This window comes from Nicotiana tabacum, chromosome 2, assembly GCF_000715075.1.
Source record: "Nicotiana tabacum cultivar K326 chromosome 2, ASM71507v2, whole genome shotgun sequence".
NCBI lineage: Eukaryota > Viridiplantae > Streptophyta > Magnoliopsida > Solanales > Solanaceae > Nicotiana > Nicotiana tabacum.
The window spans coordinates 51135456-51156393 of NC_134081.1; the positions used below are offsets into that span (position 1 = coordinate 51135456).

Here is a 20938-nt window from a genome sequence, read left to right on the forward strand (position 1 = left end):
TGTAATTTATTCATTATTCGGCCTGTAATAATTCTGTAATAACAATTGGGGTGATAGTGGAATTGGAAAATGGGTATCTCCTAATACTTGCATGAAAAGGGTAGAAAGCATGTTTATAGGATTTGTGTGATCTATTTGCTATCCGACCTGTTATATGTGAATCTCTTTGTGCACTATTAGAAATCATGTCATTAGGGAATCACCCACTTGCATAATTAGTATGTTATCAATGCATGAGTATTCTATCTATTCTTGTATTTACTGCTATGTGTTGCTAGACAGCATGCCTATAGGAAATAATTGCTAATGACTGCTCCTTAATCTGTTCAATAGATATCATGCCCATAGGGTTTTAACTAATTATTTCGCTATTGCAATCTCATCGTACACCTAGGAAGCATGCCTATATAAGCTAATTGTATGAGAATCAGTTCCAATCGCCAAGCTTTAGAAATCATGCCTATAGGACATCACTACTCGCTTTTCAAACGCTGTTCATCCACGCGATTATTAGGAAGCGTAATAATTTTGAGCACTTCTAATAAGTTTCACTGTTCCTTATCGTATAAATCACCTAGAAATCATGCCTGTAGATTTGTCCACTGATAATCTGTAATAAGCCACTTAACAGCATCTGGCACTTACCAACTGGTAATTTAGAAATCCTAGCTCTAAAGTGGCTTGCGCATCTGAATCAAATTATCTAGAAACCATGCCTATAGAGTTTAACAACTGCAATCCCTTTAATTCTAAAAACTGCCTAATATGTAAAATCTGTTTGCGTGCATTTATTTGCCTAATTGCGGAGGCTAATGTGAGCCTTTAATTGGATTTAATTGCAGTCCTATTTGTTTTGAATTGTCGCTTAGTTTTAGCATTTTTTGAGCATCCTAATTCAAGTCTAGAACCACCCAAAAATAGAGGTCTAAATGCCTCCTGGATCATAGGCATGGGACGTGTAGTACACGCATAAGGCATGATTTAGAATAAACTAGTGCGTTTTAGGTAATAACTTAAAGATAGTAATCAGGTAGCAGGAGATGATAGTCTCTACCCGCTGAATAATACGAGTAACATCCCATCTTAAGGGAGTTACGAAATATTATTTATGTTGCACGGGGTGATCCTTTAGGCTAAAAAACTTAGGACCCCCCATCTATCTTTGAATCAAGTGTTTGTATTTACTCAAAGCCTTTGATAATCAAACTTCTCAAACTTCTTGTTTTCTCTGTCTTTGTTTATCTGACTAATTCATATAATTTGAGTTTGGCCGGGACCCATAGTTGTGCACCCCGAAGAGTGCCTAACACCTTCTCTTCAAGGTAATTTTGAGCCCTTACCCGATCTTTGGTGATGCAAACTAGTCAAACCCGAGTCATATGCAAATAGGTGCCCTAACGCACCTTAAACCGTTAGGTGGAGACTCTCCTCTTTTAATACCCTCCTTAAAAGAGTTGTCACACGTCGAGACCCGATTTCGAGAGAAAACGGGGCTCGACAGCATGGCGACTCTGCTGGGGATATTTAGGCTCTTACCATAGCAAACTTGGTGTATATGAATTAGTCTTCTCTGATAAACGTGTTTCCTTGTTCTTTTATTATTTTTTTGCTACATGAATATCCCGCTCTTGTTTCCCTTTTTATTGCTGCATGCACACCCTTTCCCTTATTCTCCCTCTATTTGGATCCATATTAATATGCAAATCCCTTCCCTTATTTTCCCTTCTTTTGCTCAAATTTTCTCTAACATGCGTGTTGTTCTTTTTTTTTTTTTTTTTGTCGTACTTATTTGCTCCAAGTTGCCTTCTAAATTGCTACACTATGTTTCTCCCAACCTTTACTCCCTCGCTTATGTTTTATGATTTCCACATTGCACGAACTAACTTCTTCTTATTTTCCTTTCTTTTCATGTCTTTTACATTTCATTCTAATACTGCATTTACTGTTTTCATCATGCAAAATATTTGATAATGTGTTGTTTATCTTTGCATAAAGCATGCTCTACATCATATTCTACTCATGCCCAATTAATACCATAGCGGCGCTTGATGAGTGTCCACGCTCTTTCGATATCACCCTTAAATTCGAAAAGGTTTATACGCGGTAAAACTAGTCGATCAGCGGTGCAGTCGACGGTTTCGTGCCTTTTTTTCTCAAGTTCTCCGCTTGAGGGTACCGGTCTAGACTCTTCTAGAAATCCCACTCTAATATTAACTGTGCATGCATCATGTCCAAACCTAGTATGGGTTAGAACGCCGTCCGCGTGATAACCCGCTAAGGCAAGATTTGTCCAAAGTTCGCCGGGATTTTTGTAATCCCAATGGATACTATCACGATATGTGCATTATTTGGAGAAAACATGCCCGTATACCGATCATTAATGTGTAAATAGTCAAATTCGGAGAGGGAAAGGGCTAACTTTATTTATTTTGCAGAAATGAAGCACGAAGTCCCCAGGTTCGGCATGGTTCAAAATATCCCACCTTTGCTGCTGGATTGGTGGAAAAACCTCTCACCAAGTGACAAAAACCATGTAAAAAGAGTCCTCGGAATTTACCCTCTTTATTAGACATTCAGCCAAACAATGCATTAATTGAGGCTGCCACTATGATTTGGGATGAGAAGAGAGCCGTCTTCCATTTTGGCGACATAGAAATGACTCCTCTCTTAGAGGAAATTGGAGGCTTCACTGGACTACCATGGGATTGCCCTGGTTTGTTGGTACCGGAAAACTGTACTTCCTAAGGTTTCTTGAAAATGATGGCTTTCAAGAAGAATGATGAGTTACTCTGTCTGAAGAAGTCTTATATACCATTTGAGTTTCGTTGTGAGCGTTATGGGCACATCAAGTCATATCACCTTTACCATGATGAACTTGCCATTACTTCTTTGGGTTGGACACACCGCCGGGTTTTCGTATTCATTGTCTATTTTCTGGGAATGCTGATATTTCTGATGAAGGGAGAAAGGATCCATACTCGCCTAGCTATGGTCGCTAGGACTTTAATAGAAGGAATTGAGGGGTAAACTTACACCATTGTCCCTATGATCTTGGTGGAGATGTACCGGGCTTTAGAGCACTGCAAAAAAGGGTATAGACACTTCGAGGGTTGCAATCTGTTGCTGCAGGTATGGTTGTTAGAACACTTTCAGAGAGGTGAATACCGTCAAGAACTTCCGCGACGGCCATGGAATGACCACATAGCCTATCATCATCCGAAGATAATGACTTTCATCCCAAACAGGTTTGTGCAACCGGGAAATGCTATGAGTTGAGTACGTTTCTTCAGCAACATGACTGATGAAAGAGTGCATTGGATGTTTGAATGGTTCCCTAGCAGCAAGTTCATCATCAGGTCAAGAGAGACTACTCATCTAGTGCTAATCGGGTTGAGAGGAATCTATCATTATGCCCCTATAAGGGTTATGAGGCAAGTTGGGAGAAAGCAGGTTATACCTCGGGTTTCCAACATGGTCCAGTACAAAGCAGACTTCAAGGGGAACACCATTCCATTCAAGTTTGAGGCACAGCATATGTGGCATCAAAAGATCATTCTTGAGAAAGATACCATCGAACCAGATCGGTATCATGCCGACCATGTGTACTTCTATCCATCATGGTTGGTAGATGATATAGTGGGAGATGTCAAGCCAGGGGTTAATCTGAAGAATAGGGTCATAGACGACGCTGCTGAAGCACAAGTCAAATACAGGATGTTGCGCAAAAGGGTTTTCGAGTATGAAGCCAGGCATTTGGAACAGCATAAAGTGGACATGGAAGCAATCAACGAGTGGAAAGGAATCGCTACTAAATCAACAGAGATGTTGGAATATTTGGAGTAGGGGTTGATGGAACTTGAGGGAAAGATGAGGAAAAGGATCTCACACTGTCAGAATACAGAGGGCAACGAAGGAGGGCATCTAGCAAAGGCTTATCTGCTGTTGGACATGCGCAACCTGGGGAACCTGATTGATGGAGCTAAGAAGGCCAAGCATGGAGAAGGCCCCGCTGGGATCAAATAGATTAGGAATAATGTTTTATCTACCTTCTAGACTCGTTTTAGACTTTGATTGTAATAAGGCAAATGCCATTAGTAACTCTTTATAATTATTATCGTTTTAATAGAGGTTTGGTTCATTTATCACATTAATGAAATGACGCTTTTATTGGCATTAATTTTCTCCAAACCTATATGTCGCTTAGGCCTACCTCGGGCACAATGAGGTCCTCAAAATTAGGACACGAATTTATAATACTGCAAATATCCTCTTAATAATCCTTACTAACTTGATTACCTTTTTTGTTTTTCTTTTGTTTATTCCCGTTCCTCAAAGGTTGGTTCGTGTATACTGGCATCATCCGCATATCATACTAGATCCAGAGGTCCTCCACCTCCTCCTCCACCAAGTGATCCTAAAGGCAAAAGAAAAGGGAAAGAAAAAATGGACGTGTTAAGGAAGGACAATGCAGAGAACGTTGAAACCTCGGACGGTCGGAATACTCCAGCACAGAACGAATTGGTCCTACATCTGGAACAGAAAATATTGGAGCTACAAGGGGAACTCGAGAAAGTTCGGAACTTGGCAAACCTTTCCCTCACCCTAAACATCCCCGACCTTAACCAACAAAACCCAAAAACCCAAAACCCGGTACCTCCCCAAAACACACAAAATCCGCAAAATCCTCCCATACCACATCAATACGCCACACCTCCTCCGAACCACAATCCTCCATTGATACCTACTCCTAAACAACACCAGCACCCCCCAAATCAATACCCACAAACAACCACATACCACACCCCTCAAAATGTACCTCAGCCTACTCCTGACCCGCAAATTTCAACCAATGACCACCATTACGCTCAAATTCCAGGAGTTCACCAAAGCAATCCCATATATGTGGAAACCTTACCCCACACCCCACAACAGACCCTATACATACCCGAATCCGTAGAGAATGACCTGCTCATCAAGAACATGGCGGAGGAGCTCAAGAAACTTACTGGCAGAGTTCAAAGTATCGAAGGGGGCAAAGGCATTGAGGGTTTAAATTATGAAGATTTGTGTATTCGGCCAGATGTAGAACTACGAGAGGGTTACAAACCTCCTAAGTTCGAAATATTAGACGGGACTGGTGATCTGAAGGTGCATTTGAGAACGTATTATGACAAGCTTGTAGGGGTTGGAAAGGATGAAAGAATCCGCATGAAGCTGTTCATGAGAAGCCTCACTGGAGACGCTCTATCTTGGTACATCAGTCAGAACCCAAAGAAATGGGTTAATTGGATGAGCATGGCATCAGATTTCATGGATCGGTTCAGGTTTAACACAGAAAATGCACCAGACATTTTCTACATTCAGAATCTCAAGAAGAAGCCAACAGAAACTTTCCACGAGTATGCTACTCGATGGAGGTCTAAAGCTGCAAAGGTAAGGCCAGCACTAGAGGAAGAACAAATGAATAAGTTCTTCGTCAGAGCTCAGGATCCGTAATACTACGAAAGACTGATGGTTATTAAAAACCACAAATTTTCTAACATCATCAAATTGGGAGAGAGAATAGAAGAAGGGATCAAAAGCGGAATGGTGACAAATTTTGAAGCACTCCAAGCCACAAATAAAGCCTTACAATGAGGAGGTATCTCCAAGAAGAAAGAAGTAGGTGCGGTGATGGTAGCCCAAGGTCCAAAGTCTCATCTTACATACCAAACACCTCCACCCACATATCAGCCTTCACTTCCCAGATACCAACAACCTACCGCCACTTACCATACTTATAACACCTAACCATCATACTACCACTCACCACCAGTCCGCCAAAACTACCAAAAACCTAGACCAAATTTCGACCGCAGACCACCCAGACAATACACCCCAATTGCTCAACCTATAGACCAGCTGTACGAGAGACTGAAGGTTGCCGGTTATATCACTCACATTCCCGTTGTTGCTATGGAAAACTCTTCCCAGTGGATTAACCCAAATAAGACATGTTCCTATCACTCAGGCATGAAAGGTCATACTATTGATGAGTGTCGTACTTTGAAGGATAAGATTCAGACACTAATTGACACCAAAGTCATACAGGCAAAGGAGGCTACACCCAATGTCCATAACAGTCCTCTCATAGATCACAAGGGTGGAGGAGTGAATGTGATAGAGACCGATGAAGAATGGGACTCAGAGGGATCAAGTGGGCTCATTTGAGAAGGGGATAATTCTGAAACATCTCCAGTTACTCTCACACCTATCATGGTACAGACTCAGGCACCCATTGAAGCTGAGGTGGCTGCACCAACTCCGTTTGAGGTTGAAGTGACAACGCCCTTCACCGTGATGGTAGAACCTATGCCGTCTTATAAGCCTAATGCTATACCATGGGATTATGTTGCGGAAGCAAGAAGGAAAGGAAAGGCAAAAATGGAAGAAACAGGTGCAGCGCAAGGCATGACTAGAACTGGTAGGGTTTATACGCCCGAACATTTGGGAGGGACAAGTAAAGAAGACACTTCTAAGCCGCCTATCATTGAAACTGGCCCGGATGATCTTTGGAGAAAGGTGCAAGCAAGAGAGTATTCTGTGGTTGATCATCTGAACAAAACCCCTGCTCAGATATCTATTCTATCACTGCTGCAGAACTCCGAGGCGCAAAGGAATCTGTTGATGAAAGTGTTGAACGAAGCCTATGTACCTAATAACATTACCAGTGGGGAGATGGCCAATATGGTAGGACAAGTTTTGGAAAGCCACAAGATCACTTTTTATGAAGACGAGCTGCCACCAGAAGGACTAAGTCACAGTAGGGCCATATCACAGTGCAGTTTGAAGACAAGTTCATTGCTAGAGTCCTGATAGACGGGGGTTCAAGTCTCAACATATGTCCATTAACTACTCTGAAAAGATTGGGTAAAGGCATGCATGAGATACGAGTAGGAAGTATGAATGTGAAAGCATTTGATGGGTCTCAAAGGGCCACAATTGGGGAAACCAACCTCAGTCTACAGATGGGCCCAACCTAGTTTGATGCTGAGTTTCATGTGTTGGACATATCTGCTACCTACAACCTATTGTTGGGACGACCTTGGATACATGTCGCTGCGGCCATAGCTTCTACTCTACATCAGGTCGTGAAGTTTAAGTGGAACCATCAGGAAGTGATCATCCATGGGGACAGAAGTAATCCCATTTACACCAGTCAAACTGTTCCGGTCATCGAGAATAGAAGGGAGTTGGGTGGAGAAACATACCATCGCGTCGAGCTCGTCAACGCAATTAAAAAAAATAAATGGTGGAGCAGTAAGATAGAAGGCATATTGGCATGGACTGGGTATGAACCTAGCAAGGGTCTCGGTAAGAATCTCCAGGGGATCACCAAACCGATACAGCTAAAGCGTCACGACACAACTTTTGGGCTTGGGTATAAATACACCTAGCACGAGTATCATAATTGGTCGCCACCATGGCGTGGTCCTTATTACCCTGTAGAGCAACCTGTACCACATTTGAGCCAGTTATTTTATCAAGTCGACATGATGTGGGAGTCCGACGAAGATGAAGTTCTAGCTGGTATAAGAAATCTGTTTCTAGATGATAAAGACATGGATTGCGGTGCGATAGTTGAGGAGGAGGAGGAAGGCCTTATTATTCAGACCATGGAGAAGGGAGCTATTCTCAAGAACTGGACTGCTGCACCATCAAGGGCCCGTCGAGTTCCTGGGTAGCCTGGCAATTAGCACCATTTATTTTGAAAGCAATTTTATGAGCATCTAAGACATTTTCAGTATTTGTTTTAAGCATATTTTGTTTTGAAATAATTTGCTCGAGTCATCGAGCCGTACTTGTTTGACGTTTTCAAGATTTATCTAATGCATTGTTATTTTAGTATTTATTATTATTCTTTACATTTTTTTCTATAGCATTATTATTACCTATCCCGATGAACTTACGACTGTGACATGTAATGAGACAACGCAACATAAGGATAATGATTTAGAGGATATAATACCCGAGGAAATTGTCAGAGAAGTGGAAAACTTTGAAAACAAGCCTAAGTCCAATTTGGATGAGACCCAAATAGTTAATTTGGGAGACTCCGAAACAACCAAGGAAACGCGTGTAAGCATTCACCTATCACCGTCAGAGAAGGAAGAGTACTTTCGGTTCTTGAAGGAGTATGAGGATATTTTTGCATGGTCCTATGATGATATGACCGGTTTGAGCACGTCCATAGTGGCTCATAAACTACCTACCAACCCTATGTGTCCGCCTGTAAAGCAGAAGCTCAGAAAGTTCAAACCAGATATGAGTCTGAAAATAAAGGAGGAAGTCACCAAACAGATCTAAGCCAAGGTTCTCAGAGTGGTTCAATATCCGACCTGGTTGGCTAACATTGTGCCAGTTCCAAAGAAAGATGGGAAAGTCAGAGTGTGTGTCGACTATCGGGATGTAAACAGAGCAAGTCCGAAAGATGATTTCCCTTTGCCCAATATACACATACTGATTGACAACTGTGCCAAGCATGAACTCCAATACTTTGTGAATTGCTTCACGGGATATCATCAGATCTGGATGGATGAAGAAGATGCTGAAAAGACAACCTTTATTACACCATGGGGAGTGTATTGCTACAAAATGATGCCATTCGGCCTAAAGAATGCTGGAGCCACGTATATGAGGGCCATGACAACCATTTTTCACGACATGATACACAAGGAGATAGAGGTGTATGTGGATGACATCATCATTAAATCCAAGAGAAGCATAGATCATATAGCAGATTTGAGGAAATTCTTTGATCGACTTTGAAGATACAAGCTGAAACTAAATCCCGCAAAATGTGCCTTCGGAGTCCCTGCCGGAAAGTTGTTAGGGTTCATCGTCAGCAGCCAAGGAATTGATCTAGACCCGTCAAAGGTCAAGTCTATCCAAGATTTGCCACCTCTAAAGAACAAGAAAGATGTGATGAGTTTCTTGGGGCGTCTCAATTACATCAGCCATTTCATAGCACAATCAACTGTGATTTGTGAACCGATTTTCAAAATGTTAAACAAAGATGCTCCGACAAGTTGGACTGAAGAATGCCAGAAAGCCTTTGACAAGATCAAGGAATATTTATCTAAACCACCTGTTCTGGTCCCACCAGAAATTGGGAGACCTTTGCTACTCTATTTATTTGTACTGGATAGGGCTTTCGGCTGTGTCTTGGGACAACACGACGAGACGGGAAGAAAGGAACAAGCCATATACTACCTAAGTAAGAAGTTCACACCCTATGAAGCACAATATTCTTTGCTGGAGTGCACCTGCTGCGCTTTGACATGGATAGCTCAGACGTTGAGGCACTACTTCTGTGCCTACACCACATAACTCATATCAAGAATGGATCCATTAAAATACATCTTCCAGAAACCCATGCCTATAGGAAAGTTGGAAAAATGGCAGATACTACTGAGTGAGTTCGACATCATTTATGTAACTCAAAAGGCGGTCAAGGGGCAAGCATTGGCAGATCATCTGGCAGAAAATCCCGTGGGTGGAGAATACGAACCACTAAAAACGTATTTCCCTGATGAAGAGGTATCATTCGTAGGAGAAGATATCACCGAAACCTATGACGGTCGGAGAATGTTATTCGATGGAGCTGCAAACTTCAAAGGAGTATGAATTGGAGCAGTTAGTTGTCAGAAATAGGTCAACACTATCCAGTATCCGCAAAGCTTAGGTTTCCATATACCAACAATATGGCAGTAATGAGGCCTGCATCTTGGGGCTCAAGTTGGCCATTGACATGAACGTTCAGGAATTGCTGGTAATTGGGGATTCAGACCTTTTGGTACATCAGGTTCTAGGAGAATGGGCTACAAAGAATACCAAAATATTGCCATATTTGTAATACGTACAAGAGTTGATTAAGAGGTTCACAAAAATAGAGTTCAAACATGTTCCGAGAATCCAGAATGAGTTCACAGATGCGTTGACCACTCTATCTTCCATGATACAACACTCTGACAAGAATTTCATCGATCCTATTCCAGTAGGGATCCATAATTAGCCAGCTTATTATGCTCATGTTGAAGAAGAAACTGATGGGAATCTGTGGTTTCATGACATCTAAGAATACTTGGCAAAGGGAGAGTACCTGGAGCACGCAAATCATACTCATAATTGCACACTCCGAATATTGTCCAACCCTTTCTTCCAAAGTGGAGGAATTCTGTACATGACTCCGGACCTAGGATTATTATGGTGTGTTGACGCCAAGGACGCTTCCAATCTGCTCGAAGAGATACACCCCGGAACTTGCAGACCACATATTAACGATTTCATTTTGGCCAAGAAGATATTAAGAGCAGGATATTTTTGGATGACTATGGAAACGGACTGCATCAGGTATGTTCAAAGGTGTCATCAGTTCCAAATACATGCAGATATGATACGAGTGCCACCCAATGAACTCAATGCAACAAGTGAACCTTGGCCGATTGAACCCACCGCTTCAAATGGGCACATGTTCATTCTAGTGGCCATAAACTATTTCACAAAATGGGTTGAAGCCGTATCTTACAAGGCTGTAACTAAGAAGGTTGTAGCAGATTTCGTTAGGGATCGTATTGTCTGTCGATTCGGGGTACCAGAATCAATCATCACTGACAACGCCGCCAACCTTAACAGTGATTTGATGAAATCCATGTGTGAAACCTTCAAGATCAAGCATAAGAATTCCACTGCATACATGCCACAAATGAATGGAGTTGTGGAAGCCGCCAATAAGAACATCAAGAAGATATTAAAGAAGATGGTAGATATTCACAAACAATGGCATGAGAAGTTACCATTTTTCCTACTTTGATATCGTACCACGGTTCGCACATCAACTGGGGCAACTCCTTATTTGCTGGTCTATGGCACTGAAGCCGTCATTCCCGCTGAAGTAGAAATTCATTCTTTGAGAATCATACAAGAGGCTGAACTCAGTGATGCAGAATGGATAGAAAGTCGTTATGATCAACTAACTCTTATTGACAGAAAAAGAATGAACGCAGTATGTCACGGTCAACTTTACCAGAACAGAATGTCTAGAGTTTTCAACAAAAAGGGTCAAGCATAGACAATTCACACCGGGGCAGTTGGTGCTGAAGCGGATCTTCCCATATCAAGATGAAGCCAAAGGGAAATTTTCACCCAATTGGCAAGAACCCTACATGGTTCACAGAGTACTAACAGGAGGATCGCTCATACTCGGAGAGATGGATGGAAAAGTTTGGCCAAAACCTATCAACTCAGACGCAGTCAAGAGATACTATGTTTGGATTGTTTACATTTATTCATTTGATGTAACTGAACTATGCTTGACCTGATTCCCATTTAAGAGGGGATATGTAGGCAGCCTTATAGGTTCGGTCACATCTCAATAAATCTTCATATTTGCCATAGTCAGAAACTGGGGGAGAACTTTTGGGAGGACTCTCAAAATTCTAAAGCAAGTCCAGCCAACTTCGTCATAAATAGAATAGTCAAAGAATTGCTTTTAAACTGGGGCAGAATTTTGAGGAGGACCCTCAAAATTCTAGAGCAAGGAAGCCAGAATGTCTCTAAAATATGTCACAGTCATTGGTTCATCTAACTTAGTCGATATTGCATACTACTATATTTTAAATAACTACATTCATCAAATGCACGCAATTCTTTCGAAAAACTTTATTTCTGTAAACAGCCAGATGTTACCCTCCATGGTGACTCAAACAGGATCTCAAGACAGGAGCACAGGCAAAGCAAAAGACAAAAGCGCGAACCAACCTTCCCCTACAAAACTCACAATTTTTATTTGGATGCAGGCACAGTGAGACAATAAAATCAGGTCACTACCTTCAAGATAGCAGATTATCTATCCCAAGCATCTCCAGTTAAGAAACACTCTACTATCACTCATCATTTTCTTTGCATAAGGCTAAGCCCTGCCTCCCTAATTGCATAAGGCTAAGCACTGTCTTTCCTTGCATGATACTAAGCATTGTCTCCTTTCCTGCATGAGGCTAAGCATTGTCTCCCCTTTTGCATAAGGCTAAGCCCTGCCTCCCTAATTGCATAAGGCTAAGCACTGCCTTTCCTTGCATGAGACTAAGCATTGTCTCCTTTCTTTGCATGGGACTAAGCATTGTCTCCTATTTGTATGAGGCTAAGCATTGCCTCCTTAACTGCATAAGGCTAAGCCCTGCCTCCCTAATTGCATAAGGCTAAGCACTGCCTTTCCTTGCATGATACTAAGCATTACCTCCTTTCTTTACATGAGGCTAAGCATTGTCTCCCATTTTGCATGAGGCTAAGCCCTGCCTCCCTGACAGCACCAGGCTAAACACTGCCTTTCCTTGCATGGGACTAAGAATTGTCTCCTTTCTTTGCATCGAGACTATGCATTGTCTCCTATTTGCATGAGGCTAGGCATCGCCTCCTTAACTGCATGAGGCTAAGCATCGCCTCCTTTCCTTGCATAAGACTAAGCATTGTCTCCTTTCTTTGCATCGAGACTAAGCATTGTCTCCCATTTGGATGAGGCTAAGCATCGCCTCCTTAACTGTATGAGGATAAGAATCGCCTCCTTAACTACATAAAGCTAATTATCGCCTCCTTAACTGCATCGACACTAAGCATTATCTCCCATTTGCATGAGGCTAAGCATCGCCTCCTTAACTGTATGAGGCTAAGCATCGCCTCCTTAACTGCATAAGGCTAAGTATCGCCTCCTTTTTTTGCATGAGGCTAAGCATTGTCTCCCATTTTGCATTAGGCTAAGCATTGCCTCCTTAACTGCACAAGGCTAAACACTGCCTTCTTTGCATGAGAGTAAGCATTATCTCATATTTTGCATGAAATTAAGCACCGTTTCCCCTTCTTTGCATGAGACTAAGCAGTGTCTCCTATTTTTGCATGAGGCTAAGCCCTTCCTCCCTATCTTATATACGGCTAAGCACTGCCTTTTCCTCAAGGTTAAATACTATCTCCACTACTCCATCTAAGACCTAGCAGTATCCTCTGTTCACCTAGGGCTAAGCACTGCCCTCATCTTACACAATACTAAGCCTTGTCTTGTCTCATCTTCGTATGTGACCTAGCATCATATCTTTGCATCTCAAGGGATGAAACATCGCCATCTTTGTCCAAAGGCGTCATAGTCCGAAGACATCATCCTTATAGCCGGAAGACACCATTCCATGGCCTGAGGATCTCTCAGTATTACACATCATTATTCAAAGGCACCATGGTTCATAGGCACCATTTTCATTGCCCGAGGATATCATTTCATGGCCTGCAAATCCCTTATCATACACTTCATAGCCCAGGACATCATGGTCTAAGGACATCATCCTCATCGTCCAAAGACAACTTTCATGGTCCAAAAGGAATTTGCATCATGTTTAAATTCTTGCAATAATCCCATATATACTTGCATGCATTGTGTTTAAGTTTTGCAGATAATCCAGGATGTAACCGTTCTCTTAACGGGAGCAATCTTCGCTCCGATTTCCGTTCAATGCTCACATCCTGCAATTATTTCAAACGCAGTCAACCACCATCAGTTACCTATTTTTACTTGATAACTGTTCAGATACCCATTCTAAGATACATCCATTCACGATTTTGTATAAACTCATTTGATATTGTCCTATCTAAAAGAGCCTTTCCGAAGCATACGACTATTCCTATAACAACTCCATCGGTTCAGTTCACTGTTGGGTCCAGAACTACACGCGGCCTGATTCCCGTAACACCAGAGATATGTAGGCAACTCAGAAACCAGAGTTAGGCCTCCATTTTTCAAATCATCCCATTCGGTCAAAATCGATCATCATTTCTTTACCCGACAATTCTTTCATCATTCTCGGGTAAAGATGGGCAGGTGTTGATACCCAATGTTTCTATCATATTTCCTAAAAATGCATATATACTTTCAAAATGGCATATTTGCATCATCGTTTAGTTTATAAGCCTATACAAGTATTTTCTATAATTTTTCATAATTTTTAAAGCTCTAAATCAATTTCTTTCTACATTTTTATTATATAAATATCTAATATTTATCCTTTAAATTATTTTGTGATGATTTAATCATCCAAACTTATTATTTACACCAATATGTACATTTTATAATACTTAAATTCATTTTTCTATAATTGCATTTGCATTTTTAGGCTAATTGCATATTTTTGCAATAATAGCATGTATTCATGTATAATTACATTATTTGTGCCAAAATAGCTTTTTATATTTTTATAATATTAATTTATTATTTTCAATCATTTTTAGTGCACAAATATTTTTTTTGGTATTTATTAATTACTTTTATAAATTATTTTTGATAAATTTTGGGTATTTAAATAACAGCCCAATTTTTAAACCAATTTCGGACCAAATGAATAGCCCAAATACTCAAATACCTAGCCCAATTACCCTAGCCCAAAGCCAAATGACCCCTTAACCCAATACCCGGTCGCGACCCGCTTAATAGCCCGCCCTGCTGCCCCATTCAATCTTGGCCGTTGATCTTAAATGATCAACGACTCGTAATTAACTTACCCTTTCCTTATATCCCCAATACCCCAAACCCTAGAGACAAAAATCCCCACCCCACAGCCTCTGTATCCTCACACGCTCTCATCTCTCAAACCTAAACGCTAGCCGTCCTCACTCAAATCTCGGTCCCAATCCGATATTACATAGAAACCATCCATGATTCCTTTCCTTTCTTGCTTACGCGAGTTACTTACCATCTTTTGAACGCTACAAGTACTGTTTACTTGATTATTTATGGAAGCTAGGTCGTTGTATTCGTTTGATTCCGATTTTGTATCATCTTCACGTTTCTGAGTTGATACATTAACTATCAGACTCTTTGGTTTCGATTCAGCGAGATTTTGGCCATTTTTTGTTCCTCGTCTAAACTAGAGTTTACCCGTTTTCTCTCCTAAATTGATTTGAATCGATTTTGCATGCTTTATTTCCTTATTTTGGGTTTTTATTTACTTTGTTTCCTTGTTTATTCGTCTAATTTTGCTGCTATATAAACCCCTCCCCTTTCCCCTTTGAAGCAGACTGGAATCGATATACTTTCACTAAAAATTGGAGCTTTGTTTCCCTCATTCTCTTGTTCGATACTTCATTTTGGCCGGCTGAAAGCCAAGGCCACTGAGATTCTGTCATTCGAACTTTCCCTTGGTGCGAGCAATGCCCAGAGTTCTTTTGAAGCTCTTGGGAACTTTGACGCATTGAGATTCTGGGTTCTTGTGGAATATTTGTTCTTTGTTGTTGTCCGTTTAACTGGTAAGTCACTTGATCTTTTGCAATTTCATTTTTTATGTGTCTCTGATTTGCATGTGCTCTCGCTTCTGAAATCTATGGCTTAATGTGTTTCTGGGATTCTTTTATGCATAACTCTATTAGCTTTACACTCGTTTTAAATCTCTCTAGCATTTAACTCCTCCCAATGCTGCTAGTTCTGAGATTGTATATGTCTAACTTGGATAATCTGAACCTTCCTTAGCTCGTTTAGCTAGTGTATTGGTGTCTGGATGTTCATGAATATGCTTACCTGCTTTGTCCTGAATCTCTGTAATGAATGCCTCACATCTGTAGTAACCTGTGTTAAGACCTTCACTGTTAACTATGACTTGTTTCTTTGCTATTGTGTCACTCAGCATGCTCACTTGATATCATACCCCTTTAATGATGGTTTTAAATTATAGAACAGTTATCTCAACTTGTTTTTCCTACCATTTTTGAACTGTTTTAAGATGAATCCCTGGCATAGCTTAGATTTTCCCTAGTTAATTAGTCTACTGGTCAATACTTGAATGCCTACGTTTGCCATTTGATATGAGTTTATTTTCACTATGTTCTGAATCTCTGCAATGATTATCTTGCATATGTAATGTGTTCTAATATGTGTTAAGACTTTTCTATCAATTATGACCTTGCTTCCCTGCTAATATGTCCCCCAGCATGTCTTTGGCTCACTTCATTCCTTGTTCCTTAAGTGATTACTTGACTTGTCATAATGTGTGTTCCCGTAACATGTCTGAATGTTGTCTTGTTCCCTGATAAGTGTTAACATGTCTGTCTTTTGACACTAGGATGTATACTTAGCATAATTTGGACCTTTTAGGTTTCAATTTGTTAGTATTATGCACTTGTGCATGATAATCTTTGTCAATCTTGCAAACTTGTTTTCCCCCTAACTCTTTCAATATGTGGCCGCCTATGTGTTCTTTTACTAAGTGTTGAACTTGCTTCTAATTCCCTGCTGAACCTACATTTAATTTTTGTGACATGTTTGATTAGTTGCTTTGTATTCTCATCCTTACTATGTCTACTTTAAGTTATGAGTGTATTCCCTCAATTCCTGCCCCTCAACCATTGTCCACTCTCCCTCATTTGTTATCTATGCCATCTCTAACCTCTCATTCTTGGCCGACTGAAAGCCAAGGCCACTAAAGCTTTTCTCTATTAACCTCACTAGTGTGAGCACTTCTCGGGGTCCATTTTGAGACCCTTGTGAACTCTGACACACTAGGGCCTGAGGTTCTATGGCCATTTTCCTCACTACTCAGTTGTGTCCTTCTTTCTGCCTGTTGAATGTGCTAGTTGACTTGTGTAAATGATTGTTTCCTAGATCCTATGATCAAACCATGGCTGTTGGGTTTAGTTCGAGTTCTCCTATGGTTTTTGGGCTATGTTGAGATCTGTGTGGAAAAAAAACTTAGTCGAAGGCTTGTCAGTGCTGGGGATCTTTTGGGCCTGTCTTGGGCCTACTGTATTGCTTGTACTACTTTGTAATTTATTCATTATTGGGCCTGTAATAATTTTGTAATAACAATTGGGGTGATAGTGGAATTGGAAAATGGGTATCTCCTAATACTTGCATGAAAAGGGTAGAAAGCATGTTTATAGGATTTGTGTGATCTATTTGCTATCCGACCTGTTATATGTGAATCTCTTTGTGCACTATTAGAAATCATGTCACTAGGGAATCACACACTAGCATAATTAGTATGTTGTCAATCCATGAGTATTCTATCTATTCTTATGTTTACTGCTATGTGTTGCTAGACAGCATGCCTATAGGAAATAATTGCTAATGACTGCTCCTTAATCTGCTCAATAGATATCATGCCCATAGGGTTTTAACTAATTAATTCGCTATTGCAATCTCATCATCCACCTAGAAAGAATGCCTATAGGAGCTAATTGTATGAGAATCAGTTCCAATCGCCAAGATTTAGAAATCATGCCTATAGGACATCACTACTCGCTTTTCAAATGTTGTTCATCCACGCGATTATTAGGAAGCGTAATAATTTTGAGCACTTCTAATGAGTTTCATTGTTCCTTATTGTATAAATCACCTAGAAATCATGCCTATTGATTTGTCCACTGATAATCTGTAATAAGCCACTTAACAACATCTGGTACTTACCAACTGGTAATTTAGAAATCCTAGGTCTGAAGTGTCTTGCGCATCAGAGTCAAATTATCAAGAAACCATGCCTATAGAGTTTAACAACTGTAATCCCTTCAATTCTGAAAACTGCCTAATATGTAAAATCTGTTCGCATGCATTTGTTTGCCTAATTATGGAGGCTAATGTGAGCCTTTAATTGGATTTAATTGCAGTCCTATTTATTTTGAATTGTCGCTTAGTTTTATCATTTTTTGAGCAGCCTAAGTCAAGTCTAGAACCACCCAAAAATAGAGGTCTAAATGCCTCCTGGACCATAGGTATGGGACGGATAGTGCACGCATAAGGCACAATTTAGAATCAACTAGTGCGCTTTAGGTAATAACTTAAAGATAGTAATCGGGTAGCAGGAGATGATAGTCTGTGCCCGCTGAATAGTACGAGTAACACCCCATCTTGAGGGAGTTACGAAGTATTATTTATGTTGCACGGGGTGATCTTTTAGGCTAAAAAACTTTGGACCCCTCATCTATCTTTGAATCAAGTGTTTGTATTTACTCAAAGCCTTTGATAATCAAACTTCCCAAACTTCTTTTTTTATCTGTCTTTGTTTATCTTACTAATTCATATAATTCAAGTTCGGCCGGGACCCACAGTTGTGGACCTCGAAGAGTGCCTAACACCTTCTCTTCAAGGTAATTTCGAGCCCTTACCCGTTCTTTGGTGATGCAAACTAGTCAAACCCGAGTCATATGCAAATAGGTGCCCTAATGCACCTTAAACCATTAGGTGGCGACTCTCCTCTTTTAATACCTCCTTAAAAGAGTTGTCACACTTCGAGGCCCGATTTCTATAGAAAGCGGGGCGCGACATATGCCGTAGGGGAAAGGTGGTCACCACAGCTATCAGGTGACATTGGAAATAAGGCCTTAGATTCTGAGTGGAGACTACGATGAACAAGGCCAGCTTCTCCAAATGCGGGTAGTGAGTTTCTACTCCCGTTAAAATTCTACTAACATAATAAATAAGAGATTGCATACCTTCATCCTCACGGACTAAAATGGCGCTTACTGCTACCTCAGTGACTGCTAGGTAGATTAACAATTTTTTGCCTTCCTCCGGCTTCAATAGTAATGGAGGACTTGACAAGTACCTTTTGAAATCCCTCAAAGCATGCTGGCATTCTGAGGTCTATTCAAAGTTGTTATTCTTTTTGAGCATCGTGAAGAAACAGTGGCATTTCTCTGAAAATCGTGAAATGAACCTACTCAAAGCGGCCAATCTCCCTGTGAGCCTTTGAACCTCTTTTACGCTTGATAGCTGGTCCGGGATGTCTTCGATGGCTTTGATTTTATCGGGGTTAACCTCAATCCCTTTTTGTGACACCAGAAATACGAGGAACTTACCGGAGCTGACTCCGAACACACATTTCTCGGGGTTAAGCTTCATGTTATGCTTCCTTAGGATGTCAAAAGTTTCTTGCAAGTGTTTAAGATGATCACATGCATTCATAGACTTAACAAGCATATTGTCTATATAAACTTCCATGGTTTTACCTATCTATTTTTCAAACATCTTGTTTACGAGCCGCTGATAAGTAGCTCCGGCATTCTTTAGCCCGAAGGGCATCACATTATAGCAATATGTGCCAAACTTCATTATGAATGAAGTTTTTTCCTGATCCTTCGGGTTCATCTTAATTTGGTTATACCCAGAGTAAGCATCGAGGAATCTCATTAACTCATGCCCGATTGTTGCATCAATCATTTGATCAATGTTTGGCAATGGGAACGAGTCCTTTGGGGACACCTTATCTTAGTCCTTATAGTCTACGTACATGTGAAATTTATTCTTCTTCTTAGGAACTACTACTATTTTAGCTAGCCAGTCAGAATATTTTACCTCTCGAATTGAACCGATATCAAGTAGGCGAGTTACCTCTTCTTTGATGAATTTATTTCTGGCCTTGGCAATAGGACATTTCTTTTGTATTATCGTAGGGATGATGGGATCCAAGCTTAGCTTGTGTACGGCCACTTCCGTTGGGATACCTGTCATATCTGCATGCGACCACGCAAAATAATCGATGTTAAATTTAAGAAATTCAATAAACCCAGACCTGAGCTCGGGGTGCAATTCTGTCCCCAAGTGGAATTTCCTCTCCAAGTACTTTTCGAACAATGCGACTTGCTCAAGCTCTTCCGTTGTGGACTTTGTTGCGTCAGTCTCTTCTGGTACCTGGAACTATCTTGGCACCTGATAAGATTCCGACGCCTCTTCCCCCTGGTTGACTTTGCTTGATTAGGGAGAAGGCGCCGGTTCCTATAATTGCTATGTCGCATGCTCCTTCCCTTTGGTATTGGACACCGAAATTGCATTCATTTTCCTTGCCGCCGGTTGATCACCCTTTTATCTGTTTAATCCCCTTAGGAGTTGGTAATATCAACAACTGGTGATACGTCGATGGTACATCCTTCATCTCATGCAACCATGGTCTTCCCAAGATAATGTTGTAGCCCATATTACCATCCACCACCTCGAAAAGGGTCGTCTTCATCACCCTCTCAGCGTTTGTGGGCAGTAGGATCTCTCCTCGGGTTGTCACGCTTTCTAGGTTGAACCCGGCCAGGAGTTTTGTGACCGGAATGATACTTCCGGTAAGTTTGGCTTACTCTAATACCCTCCATTGGATAATACTGGCCGAACTCTCTGGATCCACCAGAACACATTTGATTTTAAAATCTAATACATTTAAAGAAATTACCAATGCGTCTTTGTATGGTAGCAACAATCTATCTGCTTCTTCCTCCGTGAAAGTGATGTCGTCTTCAGCGACTTCCCGTGGTCTCTTGCTGTGGGTTACTGATACCTTTGTCTTTTTTGCTGTCAAGAAGGTAACCCCGTTAATCCCGTTCCCCCCGAAAATCATGTTGATCATCAGGCGCGGGAGATCTTCTCCTGCTTTTGAGGGCTCCGTGTTGTCAAGATTGTGACCGTAATTATTTTTGGCCTGATCACTTAAGAATTCCCTGAGATGGCCATTTTTCAGCAGTGTCGCCACCTCTTCATGCAGATACTGGCAGTCCCCAGTCCGGTGACCGTTCATCCCGTGGTATTAGAACCATAAATTAGAATCCCTCTGGCTGGGATCAGACCTCATCAGCTTCGGGAACTGAGCTTCTTTAATGTCCCTCATAGCCGATACCTACTCTACTACACTAACATTGAAGTTGTATTCTGAATGTCTAGTGTTCGAAGGATCTCTAGAACCTGACGTTTCCTTGTTATGTAATGACCTGTTGTCCTAGCCGCGATCAGTTCTTCTATTGGTAACGAACCTGTTTGCCGATCGGAAGCCTCTGCCGCGTCCTTCGGCCCGTTCATAGGGCAAAAATCGGTTCCTAGAAGACCGTCTATCTGTGTTGAAATTGTCTTTTATTTTCTCTTTATTCTTATCCCAGCCTTTAACCTATGCCGGGAAGCCAA

General features: G+C 41.1%; 1 protein-coding gene across 1 annotated transcript; it reads right to left on the bottom strand.

Annotated features, from left to right (window-relative positions):
• Window positions 1-20120: 20120 nt before the first annotated feature.
• On the bottom strand, window positions 20121-20558 carry LOC142166794 (uncharacterized). The gene has a single exon (XM_075226134.1). It carries the CDS (start codon window positions 20556-20558, stop codon window positions 20121-20123), a length of 438 nt encoding a protein of 145 aa, XP_075082235.1.
• Between the last annotated feature and the right edge of the window lie 380 nt (window positions 20559-20938).

Excerpts from the sequence above, each read along its gene's own strand:
- LOC142166794 (XM_075226134.1), bottom strand. The coding sequence starts at position 20,558 with ATGAACGGTCACCGGACTGGGGACTGCCAGTATCTGCATGAAGAGGTG.